This window comes from Camellia sinensis, chromosome 6, assembly GCF_055761805.1.
Source record: "Camellia sinensis isolate YWXY chromosome 6, ASM5576180v1, whole genome shotgun sequence".
Taxonomy (NCBI): Eukaryota; Viridiplantae; Streptophyta; class Magnoliopsida; order Ericales; family Theaceae; genus Camellia; species Camellia sinensis.
The window spans coordinates 180,291,754-180,314,645 of record NC_138966.1 but is presented as its reverse complement, the minus strand read 5'-3'; the positions used below and the strand labels follow the sequence as shown (position 1 = coordinate 180,314,645).

The following is a 22,892-nucleotide window of genomic DNA, read 5'->3' as shown; positions in this document are numbered from 1 at the left end:
AATTTATCAGCGTGTTGCAATATTATTATAAGTGAATTTAAGAATTTAAATTGTGAGTCTCTAATTTTTTTTTAAAATTTTAAATAATTCATTTCAGTAATATAAATAAAAATTTATCATAAATGACAGTACCAAGTTTCAACCCCTCTCTCTATATATAATATTAAAGGGTTGGAAATTTTTGAAATTCAAATATGAACTAGTAGAACTGTTCTACTGTAATGACCATTTATTTTATCGGACTATAAGATTTTTTTGTACATCGATAATGCTACGTAATTTAAATTTTGTGACTCAAAAGTGGCTCAAATGGCTAAAACGACGTCGTTTTAAGTACAGAACAATACAAAAATGTCCAAAACGACGTCGTTTTAAGTACAGAACAATACAAAAATGTCCAAAACGACGTCGTTTTGGCCATTTGAATCACTTTTGAGCCACAAAATTTGAGTTACGAAACATTTTCTTTTGTGCATATACAAAAAAATTAAATTAATCTGAATTGGACTATGATGAATCTACGTATCCGGATAATTGTCTCAAATTTTAACTATAATTGTCCGGATAAGTTCAACCCACACTCTTCTTTGATGTTACAGTGTGGTGTGGTATATTTAGAATTGGCAAAATGTCAACACAATCGCCAAAAAAAAAAAAAACAAGAAACAAAAAAAAAAATTATTTAAATATCCAAGTTGCAACTTATATAAATACCAAGAGAAAGCTCTCTTATGAGCTGAGAAAACAAAAATGGCGACTCAAACCCTCCACACTTGCACAGTTCAGCAAGCTCGAGCCACTATTAACAGGCTCCACATTCTCTTCCACTCCGTAGCCACACTAGCCCTACTCTACTACAGAATCTCCCACCTCTTCCTCGGCGACGTACCAGTCTTATCATGGACTCTCGTCACCATATCCGAGCTCATCTTCACCTTCGCATGGTTCCTCGTACAAGCCTTCCGGTGGAGGCCGGTCAGCCGGACAGTGTACCCGGAAAAGCTCCCGGGCAACTCAGAGTTGCCCGGGGTGGACGTGTTCATCTGCACCGCCGATCCTAAGAAGGAGCCGACGGTGGAGGTGATGAACACGGTGTTGTCGGCGATGGGGCTCGACTATCCGGCGGAGAAGCTGGCGGTGTATTTGTCAGACGACGGTGGTTCGAAGGTGACGAGGAATGCGATGAAGGAGGCGTGTGAGTTTGCGAGGATTTGGATTCCGTTTTGTAGGAAGTATGGGATTAAGAGTAGATGTCCTCTTGCTTATTTTTCATCGTTTGGTGATGAGGAACGTGCTCTTAGGAGTGATCAATTTAGGGCCGAGGAAGGTGAGATCAAGGTAAGGTTTTCATATAACTTCGGTTACTTTAATTCTATTTTATTTTTTTATATTAAATTGATAACGTTTTATTTAATTAGATTGACGTGTAATTCAAATTATAGAAATTAAATTAATATAGAAAATAAATCTGATAAATTATAGATATAATATATTTAAAATATATTATATAGAAAATAAATTATATTTCTACTTATAGATATAGCAATTATATTTAATATAGAAAATAAATTTGATAAATTATAGATATAATATATTTAAATTTATGTATTCAAAATTTTCTATTTCTACTCATATATTACATAAATAAAATATAATAAACAAATACTATCATGGAAAATCATGAAAATAATTATGAAATCTTTATGACTCTTGAATTACAGTTAAAATAAAATATTATATACTAATTAAGATAATTAAAAAATCATAAATTTTTCATAATTATTTTAAAAAAATGCGGCAGACCTCACCCCAATGACTCCAGTGACCCCTAGCCCACGTGGCTGTGAGTGATTGGAATAAAAAAAAAAAAAAATTGATTGACTAATGAAAAAAAACTAGGGTGCTGGGGTGCCCAGGTCCCTAGCACCGCTGATTATTTTAATAAAAAAAATCTAACTTTCCTCTTTTTATATTGGCCATGTTTGGTAGAGTTGTAGAAAAGTACTTATAACTTATGCTTAAATAGTTTATAACTTATAACTATGAACATAAGCTGATTTTTAATTTATAAATTAAGCATCTCTTGCTCCACTCAAAAAATAAGCTGATTTCTGACTTTCAAATAATTATAAGTTATAAGTTATAAGTTATAAACTAAACCAAACACATTAAAATAGTTTAAATTAAACTGAAAGTTAAAATAAACCATTTTTAAACTACACTGGCATTATTGGATACAACAAATTAGATACAGACATGTGAACACTGACATGACACTGACATAACCCTATAGAGCACTCGCATCAGTGGGGGCAAGATAGTCCACTGAAAAGAATCCGATAACGTTTTAAAGTAAAATAATTGAAAGCTTTAAATTATGAGTGTTAGAGGTGTTTTAAATTATTAATCTTATTTTTTTATTTATTTATTTATTTTTTTTTTTTGTCATATTGGTATGGTTTTGATTAGACTCTACTTACACCCCCGAATCACTTCTCTCTTTTAAAAATCTATCTGGGGCTGAGGTTTATAGAGTGTGTCTTGATTTTTATTTTTATTTTTAATTTGAATTATTTATATTATAAAATATATTAATTATTTTATTTATAAAAAAATTTAGATTAACTGAACATATGTAATCTCTGATCAGTCTTAATTAGTTAAAAAAATTATTAAAATTGTACCAATCAATTTTTTTTTTTATTTAAAACAAATGTGACTTGTTATGGGTTTATAAATATCTAATTGATCTAATTTTTTAAAAATTTTCTTTTTATGAATAATCTATTTGATAAACCTTATAATATAATCGTTCAGATTATAAAAATAAACTCTGAACCTCCCAGTGGGCCTCACAACAAGCGTGTTGTGCTATAAGGGACAACACCTAACCGTTTAGATCGGGGATGTGAGAAAAAAATGTATTCAAAAAGTATAAAATAATTATGAAGTGTTTTAAAATTCATTAAAAAATATATTGAATTTAGTAATAAATGATTTGAGATTGATATATTTTGTCTTTTTCTTTTGTTATATGAGTACTTGTTAGTAAGTTACCCAATTTTTTTTTTAAAAAAAAATCAATAAAAATCTAGAAAAGACAAAAAGCAAAAAATAGTGAATTTTTTAAACTTGTTTTGGTTTTTTAATTTTTTTAATGAATTTTGCAAAAAAAAAAATACTTTTTAAATTCATCTAGATTAGAAAAATAAAAATTTGACATAATTTAAAACAAATCAATAAAAAAAACTTATTTAAAAATTCCCAAACAGCTCGTTAAATTACATATGCTAATTTTTTTTTAGTGTTTATTATTGGAGCATCTTTTATTGTTTCCAATCAAGTTTAGTGTTCTATATTGTTGTGGAAATGTCACACACTTTATCTATATATAAAAACAAAATTACGCTTTGTTAACCATAGTAGAAAACTTAGATTTTTTAATAAAATAATTAACAATCATCTATACTATATATTAAGTAAAAAGGTGTTTCTAACCCGCAAGGCTGTGGGAGCTCCAATGTCAATCTTAATTTTCTAATTTTTTGTTTTTTTTTTAAAAAAAAAATTAACCTCAGCATTTATTAACTTCTCTCAACCCACAAGACTTTTTGACTTCTCTCATAATTACTGTAGCTTTTCCAAAACAAATAATTGGTATATTAAAAAAAATTTAAAACAAATATAAATATCTATATCTATATTTATATCTATCTATTTATTTATATCTATATCTAACCTACAAGTTTTGTAGGAGTTTCAATATTCGAATTTAAATTTCTCGATTTTTTAATTTAAAAAAAAACACCTTAGCATTTATTAATTTCTCACAACCCCAAACCTTACCCTTATAACAGCACTTTAATGCATTAAGAATAAATATAAAAAAAATTCCTTAAACCTTAGATTGTTAAATTATTTTTATAAAATATCTTAAAAAACATAATTTATATAAAAAATACCTTAGCATTTATTAATTTATTACAACTCCTAAATCTTACTTTTATAATAATACTTTAATGCATTAAGAACAAGTATAAAAAAAATTCCTTAAATCTTAGATTATTAGATTATTTTTATAAAATATCTTAAAAAATATAATTTATATATTAAAAAAAATTTAAAATAAATATAAATATTTATAATTATTTCATACTATGCACGGGTGATAGGCTAGTTATATAATGATGTGAAAACGAGGTTTTAGCTAATGGTAATTAACTTGTTCGTGCAGTCCACATATGAATTATTCAAGAAAAATGTGGAGAAAGCTACTGAATGCAATGATATTGAAGAATGTGCCGTGAACGATCATCCTCCTTGCGTAGAGGTATGCAGAAAGGCTTTGTTTGGGGACTTTTATTTATTTATTTACTAGTCTATCACCCGTACTATATATACGGGATGATTATATATATTTATATTTATTTTAGATTTTTTTAATATATAAATTATGTTTTTTAAAATTTTTTATAAAAATAATTTAATAATCTTATCACTAACCATATTGTATGTGAGAAGTAGAAAATGGTACTGCAGTAACTATATACGGATTGTATCGATAATTATTTGTATGATGGGATTTTAAATGTTGATCAGGAGATTTTGACCAAATCAATTAATGCAGGCATGTGAAAAAGATATGTGGATTGAAAAAAGTTAATAAATGCTGATTAGGAGATTTTGACCAAATCAATAAATACTGAGTTTTTTTTTTTTAATAAGAAATTTAAAAAATTCAGATTGGGATATTAAAATCCTACAGGTCTTGGGATTAAAAACCTCCCTTTTACTTAATACAAAAGTATAGATATATATTTAAAAAAAAAAATTTTATCCCTTCCTTTTGTCTTTTTTGTTAATTTTTTTTTTAAAAATAACTTTAATTTTTTATTTTTATAAAAAAATTAAAACTTGGTGGGGCATGGCCATAAGGAAAATTACAGTATGATTCTAGAGTAAATCTATATAGTACTTTAACTTATTTTTTTATTGGTTGAAATAGTAATACTTACCACTTTTATGTTGGCTTTTAAGTAGTGTGATAAAATGAATGGTGTAAAATAATACTAAAAAATCACCAAATAATTTTAAAGATAAATTAAAAACACACCTCTTGAGGTTTATTTAAATTATAAATTATCCCTGTAGTTTTAAAAATTATATTATGCCTCCTAAAGTTTCTAATTACATAACAAATAGGTCATTTTATTAATCAATCATTAAGTTAATTAACAGTTTTTAATAATGTTAAAATTTTATTTCAATTAATAATTTAGATAATTTTATTATTGTATAGATGAATAGATAGAAATTTTACTACTTTTCAATTAATTCTGTTAAATAAAAAATTTTGACAGGGAGGTATTTATAATTTTCCAAATCACATGGTGTAATTCGTATTTTAAACAAACTTCAGGGGTGTATTTGTAATTTACCTAATTTTAAAGATCTAATGGCTAATAGTGCCTGTGTATTGTCTCTTCCATATTTTTAGGGGCTTTGTAACAATACGTAAATTATATTGAAAATTAAATTATTTTATTCAATATTGTTATTATCAGTGTTATTAATTTCATGTCAGGGACTATATGCAAGGGAAATAGCCCTTCCTTTCCAAAAAAACCGCTTAATTTAAATGAAGGTAGAAATTCTTATAGTACTAACAAGAACTTTACCAAGCAAATTGGCACCTCTAGTGACTGGATGTCATGACTGTAACTTCTTTTCTTTCATATCCATAGTATATATCATCAAAGAGTATAAGTAGAATTTGGTGGATATGACGTAGGTAATACATGACAATGGAAAACATGGTGAGGACAACAATGACCAAACTAGGTTGCCTCTTCTTGTCTATGTATCTCGTGAAAAAAGACCATCTCACCCTCATAATTTCAAGGCCGGAGCCCTCAATGCTTTGGTATGTGTCACATTTCTAAGCTTCTCTTTCTGTCCCTCTCTATATATGCTTGTGTGCGCACGGATGTGTATGTGGATATATCATATATCCCTCTCGACATGACCTTAAAAGTTCTACCTTTGACTGCAGCTTCGAGTGTCAGAGATAATGAGTAACGGCTCTTATGTGCTAGTACTTGACTGTGACATGTACTGTAACGATCCAACCTCAGCTCGACAAGCAATGTGCTTCCATCTTGACCCTCAAATCTCTCAATCTCTTGCTTTTGTACAATATCCTCAAATCTTCTATAATGTAAGCAAGAATGATATCTATGACAGCCAAGCAAGATCGGCTTACAAGGTGCCCATGCTAATTAATTAAGCCAATTTCTATTCCTTCTACGCCCACTCTCATGTCTAAAGTCCATGTGAGCTTTTAATTTTTTGTGTCTTTTTTCACAAAATTGCTAACACTTCTGTCCAATTTCAGACAAAATGGCAAGGCATGGATGGGCTAAGTGGCCCTTTATTCACTGGTACTGGCTATTACGTAAAGAGAAAGGCACTCTTTGGAAGTGCTAACCAAATGGGTATGCCTATACTTTTGTGGTCTAACTATAGATTCATTTGACAACTGTTCTGTGAAAGATAATTCATTTATCAATTCTTCAATCATTTTTTATTTTTATTTTTTAATTTTACAGATACTTTTCTTCACGAGTCAGAAAAAAGCTATGGAAAGAGAATTGTATCAAGATCAATATTAATAGAAGAAGCTAGGAATTTGGCTTCTTGCACCTTTGAGAAAGGCACAAAATGGGGTAGAGAGGCAAGTTTATTATACATCCCATGAAATTTTTGATAATCTTCTTGAACATTATTATGTTGTTAGATGACACTGAATATTTTTGTTGGGTGGATAACAGATAGGTTACTCTTATGATTCTTTGTTGGAGAGTACATTCACTGGTTATCTTTTGCACTGCAAAGGGTGGAAATCTGTTTATCTTTATCCCAAAAGGCCGTGCTTCTTGGGATGTACCACAATTGACATGAAAGATGCCATGGTGCAACAACGTAAATGGAGTTCTGGATTGGTTCAAGTTGGTCTTTCAAAGTTCAGCCCTCTCACATATGGTCTGTCAAGAATGTCTATTCTTCAGAGCATGTGCTATGGATACTTCACATTTGTATCATTTCACTCTCTTGCTTTCCTGTTATACGCAACCATCCCTCAGCTTTGCTTGTTGACTGGCATTCCAGTGTACCCAAAGGTAAAATTCTCATCACATTCTTTTTTTAAATTTTTTTCTTAATTTCACACACACAAACAACAGATAGCTTCACAATCATACAATCTTGTCATGCTTAGATGCTGCAATCTTGATCGATTTTTTTTTTCTGTTTTTTTCCAGCTTTCAAGCACATGGTTTGCGTTATTTGCAATTGTATATGCATCTTCACTTTGTCAACATTTATACGAAGTCCTTTCTAGTGGTGGCTCAATTAGTTCATGGTGGAATGAACAGAGAATTTGGATGATAAAGTCCGTCACAGCGTGTTTGTTTGGATGTCTAGATGTGCTCATGAAATGGATGGGCATAGCCAAAGTGAATTTCAGGTTGACAAACAAAGCGATTGACCAAGAAAAGCTCGAAAAATATGAGAAAGGTAAATTTGACTTCGAGGGAGCAGAGCTTTTCATGGTGCCCTTAACAATATTAGTCGTATTGAACATAGTTTGCTTCATTGGGGGATTGAAAGGGCTGATTACTGAGAAGACTTTTGATGAGATGTTTGCACAAGTTTTTCTTTCATCTTTGATCCTAGTTTTTAGTTATCCTATACTTGAAGGGATTGTGCAAAAGAAAGGCAAGAGAAAAGCTTGAGGTCTTGTAATCGGGTAGTTTTATTTAAACTTAAAGATCTATCTGTACATTTTCCATGTTAAAAATGGAGATTATGAAATGATTTCACTGGAGTAATACAAAAGATTTCAAAACTTGGGATGATTAATGAAGCTGTGTGGGTTTTTCTAAATTTATTTTTCTCTTTCTTTTTATAAATTTGTGCATTACTATTTAATTTGAAAAAGTGCACATTTATCCTTATGTTTTATCAAATAAGGTTAGAATAATTAAATAATCATTAATAAATACCCAAGCAGGAGTGCTGGATAATTGAATGAGCAGCATTGGCCAGCAGAGCGATTTCAACTTGATCCCCTTTTTTGATGAGGGTCTCTCCGTAATTTCCAAAAACAGTTTAGGGTGGTAATATGTGTTTTTTTCTATTAAAACTAAATAGATTTTGTTATACTTTATCCAACTGTATATGCATCTTCCCTTGGTCAACATTTATACGAAATCTGCGCTACTGGCGGCTCGATGAGAACTTGGTGGAATGAATATAGAATTTGGATGATAAAATCTGTAACAGGAAGCTTGGTTGGATGACTAGATGTTGGAATAGGCGTAGTGAAGGTGAATTTTAGGCTGACAAACAAAGTCATTGACCAAGAAAAGCTTGAAAATATGAGAAAGGTAAATTTGATTTCCAAGGGGCCAAAATTTTCATGGTGCCCTTGATAATATTATCCATATTGATTATTGAATGTGGTGTGCTTGATTGGTGGAGTGAGAAGGGTGATTATTGAAGGAAACATAGTGGAGTTGTTTGGGCAAGTTTTCCTCTCCTCTGTTACTTCAGTTCTCAGTCATCCCATACTTGAAAAGCTGATATCAAAGATAGGCAAAATGAAAGCTTGGAGGCCTTAGTATTGGCTACTTCTGTTTATTTCTCTATATATTTCATTTCTGACTTCTTTTTGTTGTTGTTGTTGTCAATCAGTAGATCACAAAGTGATACTACACGCATTATGGATCTGATTTCATTTCCTACTTGAAAAATGGATGTTGTTATACTTGATTGTCAATGCAAATGAAATGGGAATTTCTTATTGGAAAAATGTAGTCCAATGGTTCACTAAAGTAGAAGAATGTATACCAAAATAATTTATCTATATATGTGGATATTTCTACATTTGTGACATAAATTTTGACCATATTGTTCTAATGGCTAATATTATTGGCAAAATAAGCAATGTATTTTAATCTCAACCCAAGGACAAGCAAGGGGAAAACAAATTTATTTTATTTATTTATGTTTTTGATTGAGGCTTTTGTTAGGAAAAATATGTGATTCCTCCCAAGTAAATCAATCAATGGGAATAAAAACTAATGCGAAAAAATTAAATCAGAAGCAACACAAGAATTTTTACGTGGTTCCCTCAATGTGAGGTACGTCCACGGGATCGAAATCCGATTCCACTATCAACCAAATAAGTTCTCAAACGATTACAAACGAGACACTAATGGTCTCACAAAATCACCCTTAGGTGAATTCCAAACAATCACAAATAAACAAAGAGGAAAGACCTCACCAAATAGATGAACAAAAATCTTCAGAACCAGAGTTGTAGAAGACCCAAAATAATTAACCAAATCAACCCACACAAATCCGAAATAAACCCATTGCACACCCACACAAATTAGCCACAGTACTTCAGCAAAAAATGTTTGTAGCCGCCGTCCAAAATAGTTTTGTTTTGAAGAACAAAACAATATATATATATATATATGGTTTAGTCTTGGGATTTGATATAAAACCCTAACTGTATCCAAATTGAATTAGGTCTCCACAAATTAAATATAATATATAAAAATATATTATAATTAATACTAAACCAAATTAAACTCTTTTTCCAAAACTAATTGGGTCCCACACTCCAATAAGGAGGTATACCCAACAATTCTCCCCCTATCAATTTAGGTGGAGATATCAACCATACCTACCAAAGTTCAACACTTCAAATGTTTATCCCTCGACAAAGTCTGTGTCAACATATCCGAAATATTATCATCCGTGTGAACCTTTTCGAGTTGCAACAATTTCGAATCCAACACATCACGAATCCAATGGTATCTCACATCAATGTGTTTCGATCTCGAATGAAAAGTAGAATTTTTACTCAAGTGAATAGCACTTTGACTATCACAATAAAGCACATACTTTTCTTGCCTCAAATCCAATTATTGCAAGAATTTCTTCAACCATAACTCTTCTTTCCAAGCTTCCGTAATGGCAATAAATTCAGCTTCGGTAGTTGAGAGAGCAACACATTTTTGTAATTTAGATTGCCATGCCACAGCTCCCCCTGCAAAAGTCATCAAATACCCCGAAGTAGATTTCCTAGAATCAACATCACCGGCCATGTCAGAATCCGTGAACCCATCAAGCATCGGCTTACCATCCTCAAAATACAAACACACCTTCGAAGTCCCTCGAAGATACCTTAAAATCCATTTTACCGCTGCCCAATGTTCTTTACCCGGATTAGAGAGAAATCGACTCACCACACCAACGGCATGAGCAACATCCGACCTTGTACAAACACTTAGAAAATATGAGGAAGAAGGAATATATTTCTGTTATATTCAAAACTTCTTATCTTACAAGACCAAATGACACTCCTTATATAGGAGGTATTACAAACATCATTATAACCCATTATATGCCACTTACATATTATATATTACCACTATCTACCACTATCATATTCTATACATACCACCAACACCACTATCATATTATATACATGCCACCAACACCACTATCATATGCCACTATCTTATTATCTACCACTATCATATTCTATACATGCCACCAACACCACTATCATACATGCCATCAACACCACTATCATATGCCACTATCTTATTATATACATTAACACAAATTTCCAGCACTCCCCCTCAAGCTGGTTTGAAGATATCTTCCATAGCCAGCTTGCTAGTCAGCTTATCAAATTGCTTCTTGTGTAGTCCCTTCGTTAGCACATCAGCTAATTGTTCACCTGTTGGAAGGTAGGTCATACAGATTATGCCAACATTGATTTTCTCCTTGATGAAATGTTTATCCACTTCTATATGTTTTGTGCGATCATGTAGAACTGGATTATGAGCTATAGATATAGCTGCTTTGTTGTCACAATAGACCTTCATAGGTGTCGGGTGAGAAAGCTTTAATTCTTCAAGAATTCTTTTAATCCACATTACTTCACAGATTCCATGGGCAACAGCTCTGAACTCTGCTTCTGCACTACTTCTAGCTACCACATTCTGTTTTTTACTCCGCTATGTAACTAGGTTCCCACCTACAAAGGAGCAGTATCCGGATGTTGATCTCCTGTCTGTAACACTTCCTGCCCAGTCTGCATCTGTGTATACTTCAACTTGAAGATGTCCATGTTTCTTGAACAGTAAGCCTCTCCCTGGAGTTCCTTTCAAATATCTTAAGATCTTATAAACGGCCTCAAAGTGCTCTGCCCCTGGTGAGTGCATGAACTGACTTACCATGCTGACTGCAAAGGCAATATCAGGCCGCGTATGAGACAAGTAAATCAATTTCCCTACAAGTCGCTGATATTGTTCCCTCTCTTTGACTTCTTCAGCCTTAGCAGCTTGTAACTTCAAGTTAGGCTCGATCGGAGTCTCCACCATCTTACAACCAAGCATACCTGTTTCTCCAAGGAGACCAAGAACATATTTTCTCTGATTAACAAATATACCTTCATTGGATCTTGCAAATTCCATTCCGAGGAAATACTTGAGGGCTCCCAGATCCTTAATGTGAAATTCTTTTGCGAGTTTCTCTTTGAGGGCTGCTAACACTACTTCATCATTACCAGTTAAAATGATGTCATCAACATAAACAATCAAAATTGCAATTTTACTGTTTTTTGAATGTTTATAAAATATTGTGTGATCTGCTTGACTCTGCGAGAAGCCACAACTGATAACTGCCTTCCCAAAGCGTTCAAACCACGCTCTTGGTGATTGTTTGAGTCCGTATAATGACTTGTTCAATCGGCATACTCTGTCGCTTCCAAGTCTCTGCTCAAATCCCGGCGGTAGGCTCATGAACACCTCCTCTTCAAGATCACCATTGAGAAATGCATTTTTAATGTCAAGTTGATGTAGAGGCCAATCTGAATTTACTGCAAGAGATAACAGTACTCGGATGGAATTTATTTTAGCAACAGGAGCAAACGTCTCCTGATAGTCGATCCCATAAGTTTGAGTGAAGCCTTTAGCCACCAGTCTCGCCTTGTATCTCTCAACGCTTCCATCTGCGTTACATTTTATCGTAAACACCCATTTACACCCAACTGTTTTCTTGTCTTTGGGTAGATCAACTATCTCCCAAGTACCACTTCTCCTTAAAGCATTCATCTCCTCCATGACTGCTAATTTCCAATTCGGATCATCCAATGCTTCCTGTATATTCCTTGGAACAAACAAGTGTGAAATCCTAGATGTGAAAGCTCTATGGGTTTTAGACAGTCTTTGATAGGAGAGGTAATTTGCAATAGGATGTTTAATGCAATTTCGGACACCTTTCCTAATTGCTATAGGAACATCAAGGTCGGAAATAGAAGGAATAGGATTACCTAAAATTTCGATGCCAGAACTCGGGTGGACATTCGGGTCATTAGGATGGACATTCGGGTCATTATTCCTCAGATGAAATCGCTTCCTAGTATAAACCTGAAGCTCAGGATTTAGATTATTTTGTAGTACTTCTCCCCCTAAACAAGAATCTTCTTGACTAGGCACCATAGAACTTGGTTCTCCTAAGTGATCATTATCAGACAGATGTGGTGTTTGTGTAGGATAAATGACATTGGGGAGCGGGATAGAAATATCCCAAAAACGGTCTTCTACTCCACTTGTCTCCCCCTGAAGAGAAGTGTTGGGGAAATAGGATTTTGTTTCCACAAATGACACATCCATACTCACATGAAATTTCTTGGTTTGAGGATCGAAACACTTATACCCCTTTTTGTTTGAGGAATAACCCAAAAAAAAACACATTTTATAGCACGGGGGTCAAGTTTTGAACGAAATTGACTGGGAACATGAACATAGGCAGTACATCCAAAAACTTTGGCGGGTAAATCAGAAAACAACCTCGTGTCAGGAAAAAAAGTTTTGAGACAATCAAAAGGTGTTTTGTATGTTAACACCTTTGTAGGCATCCTGTTTATCAAATAAGAGGCTGTTAAAATTGCTTCACCCCATAAATATTTAGGAACATGCATGTAAAACATTATAGCACGTGCTACTTCAAGTAGATGTTTATTTTTTCGTTCTGCAATGCCATTTTGTTGAGGGGTATCCCGACATGTAGATTGATGAAAAATCCCCTTTTTTTCCAAAAACTCACCCAATTGCTCATTGAAATATTCTGTTCCATTATCAGAATGTAAAATACCAATTTTGGTTTGAAATTGGTTTTCAATCATATTGTAAAAATTTGTGAATAAATTTTTCCCGTCAGATTTTTTATTCATCAAATAAATCCAACAAAAGCGGGTATGGTCATCAATAAATGTAACAAACCATCTTTTACCAGAAAGAGTAGTGATTTTAGAAGGGCCCCAAACATCACTATGAATCAAATAAAAAGGTTTGGAAGCCTGGTAAGGTTTTGGCAAATAAGTAGAGCGATGAAATTTTGCAAAAATGCAACTTTCACAATGAAAAGAAGAACAATCAATCCCTTGAAATAATTCTGGAAATAAATGTTTCAGATAAAGAAAACTAGGATGTCCTAGCCTATAGTGCCATAGCATTATTTTTTCTCGAACAGAGATTGAACTAGTACTATTAAAGCTCTGAGTTTTTTTATTACTAACAGGTACTTCATCAAAGTAGTAAAGACCTTCAAGCATCCTAGCACGCCCAATCATCATCCCCGAGTTCTGGTCCTGAAATTCACAATGGGATTCAAAAAATGTAACACGACAATTAGAATCCTTAGATAGTTTACTGACAGACAAAAGGTTACAGGCTAAGTTGGGGACGTGAAGAACAACATTGAGATTAATTTTCTCAGTTAGTTTAATAAATCCTTTTCCTGCAATAGGTGAAAAACTACCATCGGCTATTCTGATTTTGTCATGACTAGAACAAGGGAAATAGGTACTAAATAAATGGGAAAAACTAGTCATGTGATCGAAGGCACCGGAATCTATGATCCACGGAGAGAAGTTTAGGCAAGAGAAGGCTTTAGGATTTCTACCTGTTTGTGCCAACAAAACACTAGGAGTACCGGATGAGGAGTTGGATTTTATCAGCTTTAAGAGTTGATCAATCTGCTCTTTGTTGAAGGGACCTGAATCGGTTTCATTAGCGGTAGGAAAGTCACGATTCTTCTCTCCTTGTTTGCTGCTTTTCCAGTTGACAGGTTTGCCATGGATCTTCCAACACGTTTCGCGTGTATGGCGAGGCTTGTTGCAAAAATCACACCAGACCCGTGGCTTATCATCAAACCTGCGCTGATAATTTGCAGCCTTGTTGGCCGCAGCATCGCTAATTAAAGCAGAAATTTCAATTGATTCACCAGTACCTTTTTTCTTAAGCATGACGCTCCTTCGACTCTCTTCCCTTCTGACTTCGGCAAATACTTCGCCAATGGATGGGAGAGGAGGTCTGCCAATAATTCTTCCTCGCACTTCATCGAACTCAATGTTGAGGCCGGCAAGAAACTTGTAAATACGGCTGTCTTCCACAGTTTTCTTGTGGTGGTTGCAGTCGTCAACTGATTTCCATTCGTATGTGTTGAAGATGTCAAGATCCTGCCACAACCTTTTCAACGAATTGAAATATTTGGTGACGGAATCATCTCCTTGACGAATCTCTCCCAACTTCAAAGTTAATTCGAAAACTTGAGATTGATTTCCTAGGTCAGAATACATCTGACTAACATTATCCCACAATTCTTGTGCAGTAGTATAGCACATGTAATTAGAGCTTATATCCTCCTCCATGGAATTGACCAACCATGTCATAACCATGGAGTTTTCAGCGTCCCAACTGTCGAACAGTGGATCATTAACAGCAGGAGCCTTCTTGTCACCAGTGATGTAACCGATCTTTCCTTGCCCACGGATATACATCCGGACAGATTGTGACCAGCGGAGAAAATTATCACCATTTAGGCGGATGGTGGTGATTTGGACAGAGTGAGAGTTGGACGTTTTCACCGGAATGACAGCGGCAGGGGTTGAAGTGGTTTCGGACGTGACTTCCGACATGGCTATGACGGTTTTAGGGTTGCTGTGTTTTTTGTTGCTCTGATACCAACTTAGAAAATATGAGGAAGAAGAACTCCGAAAATATGAGGAAGAAGGAATATATTTTTGTTATATTCAAAACTTCTTATCTTACAAGACCAAATGACACTCCTTATATAGGAGATATTACAAACATCATTATAACCCATTATATGCCACTTACATATTATATATTACCACTATCTACCACTATCATATTCTATACATGCCACCAACACCACTATCATATTATATACATGCCACCAACACCACTATCATATGCCACTATCTTATTATCTACCACTATCATATTCTATATATGCCACCAACACCACTATCATACATGCCATCAACACCACTATCATATGCCACTATCTTATTATATACATTAACACAAATTTCCAGCACAAACCATGGCGTACATCAAAGAACCAACTGCTGAAGCATAAGGAACTTTCAGCATCTCTTCCTTGTCTTTCTCACTTGTAGGACATTGATTCGAACTAAGCTTGAAGTGACCCGCAAGTGGACAACCAACCGACTTTGCTTTATCCATATTGAACCTCTCAAGAACTTTCTCAATGTAGTTTTCTTGAGACAACCAAATCAGCCCCTCTTTACGATCACGAACAATTTTCATACCAAGAATTTGCTTTGCCGGCCCCAAATCTTTCATAGCAAAAGACTTGCTCAACTCCAATTTCAACCTGTTTATCATGGTAGAATCTTGACCCACAATTAACATGTCATCAACATAAAGCAGAAGAATAATAAATTTGCCATCCGAAAATTTTTTCACAAACACACAATGATCTGAAGTGGTTTTAGAAAAACCATTATTCATCATGAAAGAGTCAAATTTTTTGTACCATTGCCGCGGGGCTTGCTTGAGACCATACAAACTTTTCTTCAATTTGTAAACAAATTTCTCTTTCCCTTTTTTTACAAAACCTTCCGGTTGCTCCATGTAAATTTCTTCTTCAAGATCACCATGAAGAAATGTGGTCTTCACATCAAGTTGTTCAACTTCAAGGTTCATACTTGCAGCCATGCCAAGTACAACCCGAATAGAAGACATCTTTACAACCGGTGAGAAAATCTCATCAAAGTCAATACCTTTCTTTTGCCCAAATCCTTTCACAACAAGACGTGCTTTGTACCTCAGATTCTTGCCATCATTCTTCAATTTGAAAACCCACTTATTTTTCAAAATTTTCCTCCCTTTAGGCAACTTCACTAAATCATAAGTCTGGTTTTCAAGCAAGGAATTCATCTCCTGGTCCATGGCCTTTTTCCAATCACCTTTCTTTGCATGTTCAATTGCTTTTTGGTAACTCTCAGGCTCCCCTTGATCGGAAATCAACACAAATTCATTGGGAGGATACTTTCTTGAAAGTTGTCGGTCCCTTGTAGATTTCCTCAACTCAAGTTGTGGTGGCGGTTCTTGAGTTGGATGCTCTTCCTCAATTTCTGACTCAACTTCATTAGGATTAGCATCATCTTCTACATCTTCAATAGGTGGCTGCACATCTCCCCCATTTTCATCATCCACCGAAGATGAAGGAGATGGATCCATGTCAATGAGATCACTAGTTTTTGGCTTCGGTTGATCACCTTTGCCAAAGTCTTCAATTGTTTGGTCTTCAAGAAACACAACATCACGGCTTCGAATGACTTTCTTGTCGACCGGATCCCACAATCTATACCCAAATTTATCACGCACATAGCCAAGAAAATACATTGTCTTGACTTATTATCAAGCTTGGACCTCTCATCCTTTGGAATGTAAACAAAAGCTCGGCAACCAAACACTCTCAAGTGCTCATAAGATACATGTTTACCGGTCCAAACTCTTTCTGGAACATCACCATTCAAAGGATATGAAAGAGACAAATTGATCACGTCAACTGCTGTCTTCATTGCCTCACCCCAAAAGGATCTTGGCAATTTAGCTTGTGAAAGCAAACACCTAGTTCTTTCCACAATGGTGCGGTTCATCCTCTCGGCAACGCCATTTTGTTGAGGAGTCTTCTTAACTGTCTTTTGGTGCCGAATACCTTGGCTGCGACAATACTCATCAAATGGCCCAATGTATTCACCACCATTGTCTGATCGGATGCACTTCAATTTCTGCCATGTTTCTCTTTCAACCATGGCCTGAAAATGCTTAAATACTTCTAGAACTTGATCTTTAATTTTTAGTAGAAAAGCCCAAACTTTCCTTGAATAATCATCAATGAAAGTAACAAAATAAAGTGCACCACCATGTGTTCTAACTTTTAAAGGACCACAAACATCCGAATGAATCAACTCCAAAACATTTTCTTTTCTAGAAGCAACATTTTTATGAAAAGAAACTCTATGTTGTTTACCCGCCAAACAATGAACACAAGTTTTGAGATGTGTACCTTTCAAACCGGGTAGAAGGTCTTTCTTGAACAAAACTTGCAGCCCCTTTTCACTCATGTGCCCAAGTCGCCTGTGCCACAATTCAGTAGAAGTATCATCTTCAAGTGTATTGACAATACCTTTACAAATTTTTCCTTGCATCGAATAAAGTGTATGAGTCTTCTTGCACTTAGCCACCACCAAAGAACCCTTTGTGAGCTTCTATATTCCATCACCAAATTTGTTGTTGAAGCCTTTATCATCTAGCTTCCCAGTAGAGATCAAATTGAGGCGAATGTCGGGAACATGCCTCACATCTTTAAGCAACAACTTGCAGCCCAAATTTGTTTCCAAGCAAACATCACCCATGCCAATAATCTTGGACAAACCTTCATTACCCATTCGAACAAAACCATAATCTCCTTCGGTGTAGGTAGTGAAGAAATCAACTCGAGAAGTCACATGAAAAGAATCACCAGAATCAATCACCCAATTGCTCTCTTGGCCCACAAAATTGATACAATCATCTTCACAAATGACCATGAGATCATCGGTAGTAACTGCCATTGTGTTTTCTTGCTTCTTGTCCACACTTTTGTCACGCCTTTTCTCCTTATTCTTGAGCTTTCAGCATTCCCGCTTCATGTGCCCTTTCTTATGGCAATAATGGCACTCAATGTCTTTCTTTGAAAAAGAACCATCTTTTGATTTGTCACGACTTTGATCACGACCATGAGGAGTCTTACTCCTCCCCCTTGTTTTGCTTCGGCCTCTCACAACAAATGCTTCCGAATGAGAGGAACCCGTTGATTTTCTTCTAGTTTCTTCATTCAACAAGCTACTAGTGACTTGGCCCATTGTGACAACTCCATCAGGTGCCGAATTACTAACTGTCACAACCAAAGTCTCCCAACTTTCGGGTAAGGAACTAAGTAGCATCAAAGCCTGCAACTCATCATCAAAAATAATTTTCATAGAAGCAAGTTGGTTAACAATACTCTTTATTTCATTCAGATATTCCGGAATAGGGCTGCCCTCTTTATATTTTAAATTAACCAGCTTACGAAACAGAAAAACTTTATTTGTGGCTGATTTCCTATCATAAAAACCCTCTAATTTTTTCCATAAATTATGTGCTGAAGTTTCAGTAGCAACATGATGAAACACACTGTCGTCAATCCATTGACGGATAACACCAACGGCTTTTCGATTAAACCTATTCCATTAATCATCTTTCATACCCTCGGGTTTGCCACTATCACCCTCAATGGGTCCATACAAATCTTTACAAAATAATAGGTCCTCCATTTTAGTTTTCCAAGTTACCCAATTGTTTCCATTGAAACTAGACATACGACCCACATTCCCCTCCATTGATTTACACAAATAAATAAACCCAAATAAACCGTAAGCTCTGATACCAGTTGTTAGGGAAAATATGTGATTCCTCCCAAGTAAATCAATCAATGGGAATAAAAACTAATGTGAAAAAATTAAATCAGAAGCAACACAAGAATTTTTACGTGGTTCCCTCAATGTGAGGTACGTCCACGGGATCGAAATCCGATTCCACTATCAACCAAATAAGTTCCCAAACGATTACAAACGAGACACTAATGGTCTCACAAAATCACCCTTAGGTGAATTCCAAATAATCACAAATAAACAAAGAAGAAATACCTTACCAAATAGATGAACAAAAATCTTCAGAACCAGAGTTGTAGAAGACCCAAAATAATTAACCAAATCAACCCACACAAATCTGAAATAAACCCACTGCGCACCCACACAAATCAGCCGCAGTACTTCAGCAAAAAGTGTTTGTAGCCGCCGTCCAAAATAGTTTTGTTTTGAAGAACAAAACAATATATATATATATATATATATATGGTTTAGTCTTGGGATTTGATATAAAACCCTAACTGTATCCAAATTGAATTAGGTCTCCACAAATTAAATATAATATATAAAAATATATTATAATTAATACTAAACCAAATTAAACTTTTTTTTCAAAACTAATTGGGTCCCACACTCCAATAAGGAGGTATACCAACAACTTTAAGCCAAACCAACAAACAATTTTTGATAATACACTATGATCATGATTTGGAAGCATTGAAATGTATTTTTCTTATTAATTAGTATTAAAAAAAAAAGTATTGTAGATGGAGTTTACACAATGGACCAGTTGTATTAAAAATTTAGATTTATGTGTTCACTTCAAGTATTTTGTTCAAACTGCTGAGGGAAAGTAGAAAAAGAAGAAGAATGAGATATATTATTACTGGAGTGGGTAAAATGTCATCTTCAGATAGCTTGCACGATAGAAATAAGAATTCAATATTAATACATTGTTACATAGGCATGGTTCATAATGCATTACGTATATATATATATATATACTAGTTGGGCCCCCGTCGCGTTACAGTGTCAATATAAATACTTTAAAAATTGTATTTGGTTTGTGAATTTGAGGGAAAAAAAAGTGTGTAAAATATAGGTGAAATATAGTTATATTTCCAGAAAATCACATACCAAATCATTCGGTTTGAGAGTTGATATCACTTATTCTTCTATAAAGCATGAGGACTGATATCCAGAGCCCAAACAACAGAGTCCTCATGCCTAATATCATTTTTCACAAAGTGTTCATGCCTAATATCTGACATCAAACCAATTAAAAAATGGTGTGATGGTGGAAACTGTTTCATATACCCATCTCAAGAAATAGAAATCTTTTAGAAACCCAATTCAAAAAATAGAAGTAGAAACCATTTGAAAACCCACTTCAATCATTGAAGAGAAGAGAAGAGATGCTATAGAAATCAAACCGTTTCATAACCGAAATCAAATAATTTCAAAACCATTTGACTCGTAGAGAAACAGATTTTAGGAAAGAGAGTAGAAATGGAAGTTTTTGTTACATGTGATGATGAGATCCAATTGTGTGGAAAAATGTTTCCTAACAAAAGTGAGAAGAAGAATTCAGCAATTTTCACAGAAGTGAGTTACCTTTTGTAGAGTTATCATCCTCAAGGTCCGTTGTGGCTTCACTTGTAACTCCTTCAACTTCGACGACGCCATTTACAATTTCACACCTCTACAACATGTCCACTCACATTACAAGTCAACCAACCAAATAGGTAATTCACATAAATTTGAACTTCTTTTGATTACAAGAAATTATGACGTATTTGGGAAAAGCATTAAGAAAACAAGTAGTGTCAAACTACACAATCCATAGGTCATACCACTTAATGAGTCACATTCTCTGTACCTTATCGTATAGTGATCCATAAACCTTCTAGCAATTAGCTTCAAGGGCTGCTCTCTCCTAAAAAAAACTTTGCCTCCAACTCATTTTGTTGGCTCTGCAGTGGTACAGCAAAGCATTACACAACATACCCAAAAAATCTACGTACATACTTTTTGAAACCATTTATATATCAAATGTTAAAGTCTAAAGAGAAACTTGGCTACAATATGACACCCAACGAGGACATTCCTTTAAATAACCATATAATTAGCAATTCAACATCATTGACACGTTCCTGAATAGAAACTAAGCTACCTAATCTGTGCATAATATCAATTCAAAATGGAAATAAAGTACAAGCTCAATCTTAAATGTCAACGCTTATTCTCGATAAAGCGTAAACCCTTGCTACTTTTCCTTGTTCCTCCTCTTCTAAAAGTTGGTTCTGTCATGCTTAATGACTTTTCAATCCCCATGAAAGTGGTTCTTGAAGTACTTTACTAGAATTTCAACAGAAAAAATGAATAATAAAATGTTTTCAAGATAAAATCTTGACAAGAAAAACAAAAACTCCACTCATTCCATTGTAACATTCTCGTGTACACATCAATACTACTAAACATTTGGAACCCAGACATAATGAAATAGGAACATATTAAAATTTGTAAATTCTAAGCTGTTTTCAATATTGTATTCTGAGTTATAGAGATCTGGATATTGTATTATTTCTTACACGGACCTCCATACTTAATATGGCAATAATTTTTTGTATTATTTTTTTTATATTTTAACACTAATTTATGTTTGGAAAAATCACAAAAAAAAAAAAAAACAAAACAAAACAAAACCCTTGGAGTTTCACTCTTACAATAACATATCTATACAACAGCATTTGAATTGAAACTAAAATTCCTGTTGCATTAAGAATAATTTCTACAATTTAAGATACAATTTTCTCTATATCTATATATATATTTTGAAGTAAGGGGAAAAAAATGCAAATTTTATATTTCTATTTTCATAGGCATATTAGCAAACATGTGGTGTGCATAATTTGCACATAAATTAGAGTAAAGAGAAACAAGAACATAGAAACCACATGGTGGCACATCTTGGAAGACAAATAAACATGGAAGCAGCTATCTACATACCAGATTGTCCAGCCATCTCAAAAGAGCATTAAAATACAAAGCTGAATGGAGTTCCAGTTTGCAAAAACACTAATAAAAAATACATAACACAGAGGAAAGCAGAACTTAGTACGGAATTTCACACACCTGGTTGTCTGGTTGTGTATTTATTGTTCTTGGTTTCACCACTCCTGAAAGATGTAGAGTTTTGCCACTTCGCTGCTACACCCTTTGAAGACAACTCAGAATTTGCCCAACTCAACAGCAAACGATACACCGCCATAGGATTGTGATGTAATAGGCGACAACAACAGTGGCAATTGTGTACTTCTACAAATTCAAGTTGGGGGCTTTTTTGTGGATCTGTGGGTTGGTGAAGACTGTTCTTCAAAGGGGCAAAAAAAAATTTCTTCCTCATAGTCGGTGTGGATGATTTGAATCCAAACCTTGTAGCAAGAGAGCACCGATTTGGGAAATTCTAGGAATCCACATGCCCAGCCCAAAATCTGTAAGGGAAGAAGCCCAGTGTTACACCATGTTACACCACTCTTATGTTCTTTTTAGAAAAATGGTTGAGAGCACTAAAAGAGGTGCTCTAATAGCACCACTAATGGTGTGGCAGTGGGCGTCTTGTTTTTTTTGGCATTCCCAATGCATTAGTGCTATTAGTGGTCTTTTTTTTTAGTGGTATGAATCATTGTTGTTCTTTTTATATAGGTTATATATATATATATATAAGGTTATCTAAGATTTGAAAAAAAATAAAACAAGCTTTATAAGTTTAACATAATTATATTAGGTTTCTTTAAGGTTTTAATTCACGGCTTTGTTTGGAATGTGGATTGGCTTTTCTATTTTTTTGACTTTTGTGAAAGAAAAAATGAAATGATTATGATTTGGTTGTGACATTTGTCTTATTGACTTTTTAGCTTATTTTATCTTTTTGTGGCTATTTTAGCAAAAAAGTCCAAAAAAGCTATATGTCAAACAAAGGCATAAGGTGGCTTAAGTATTGGTTATTTTTTGACTTTTT

At 34.1% G+C, this 22,892-nt stretch overlaps 1 protein-coding gene and 1 long non-coding RNA gene across 2 annotated transcripts; one reads left to right on the top strand and one right to left on the bottom strand.

Moving 5' to 3' along the window:
- The first annotated feature begins 542 nt into the window (after positions 1-542).
- Positions 543-7,920, top strand: LOC114259395 (quillaic acid 3-O-glycosyltransferase CSL1). Its single transcript, XM_028199409.2, has 8 exons — positions 543-1,338; positions 4,235-4,330; positions 5,792-5,923; positions 6,053-6,265; positions 6,395-6,494; positions 6,609-6,733; positions 6,831-7,178; positions 7,320-7,920. Exons 1-8 carry the CDS (start codon positions 751-753, stop codon positions 7,791-7,793), a joined length of 2,076 nt encoding a protein of 691 aa, XP_028055210.2. The 5' UTR covers positions 543-750; the 3' UTR covers positions 7,794-7,920.
- A 12,367-nt stretch (positions 7,921-20,287) lies between these two features.
- LOC114259396 (uncharacterized) lies at positions 20,288-22,410 on the bottom strand. Its single transcript, XR_003628254.2, has 2 exons — positions 22,007-22,410; positions 20,288-20,844 (listed from the first exon to the last, which is right to left on the bottom strand). It is a non-coding gene; the product is annotated as an uncharacterized LOC114259396 (long non-coding RNA).
- Between the last annotated feature and the right edge of the window lie 482 nt (positions 22,411-22,892).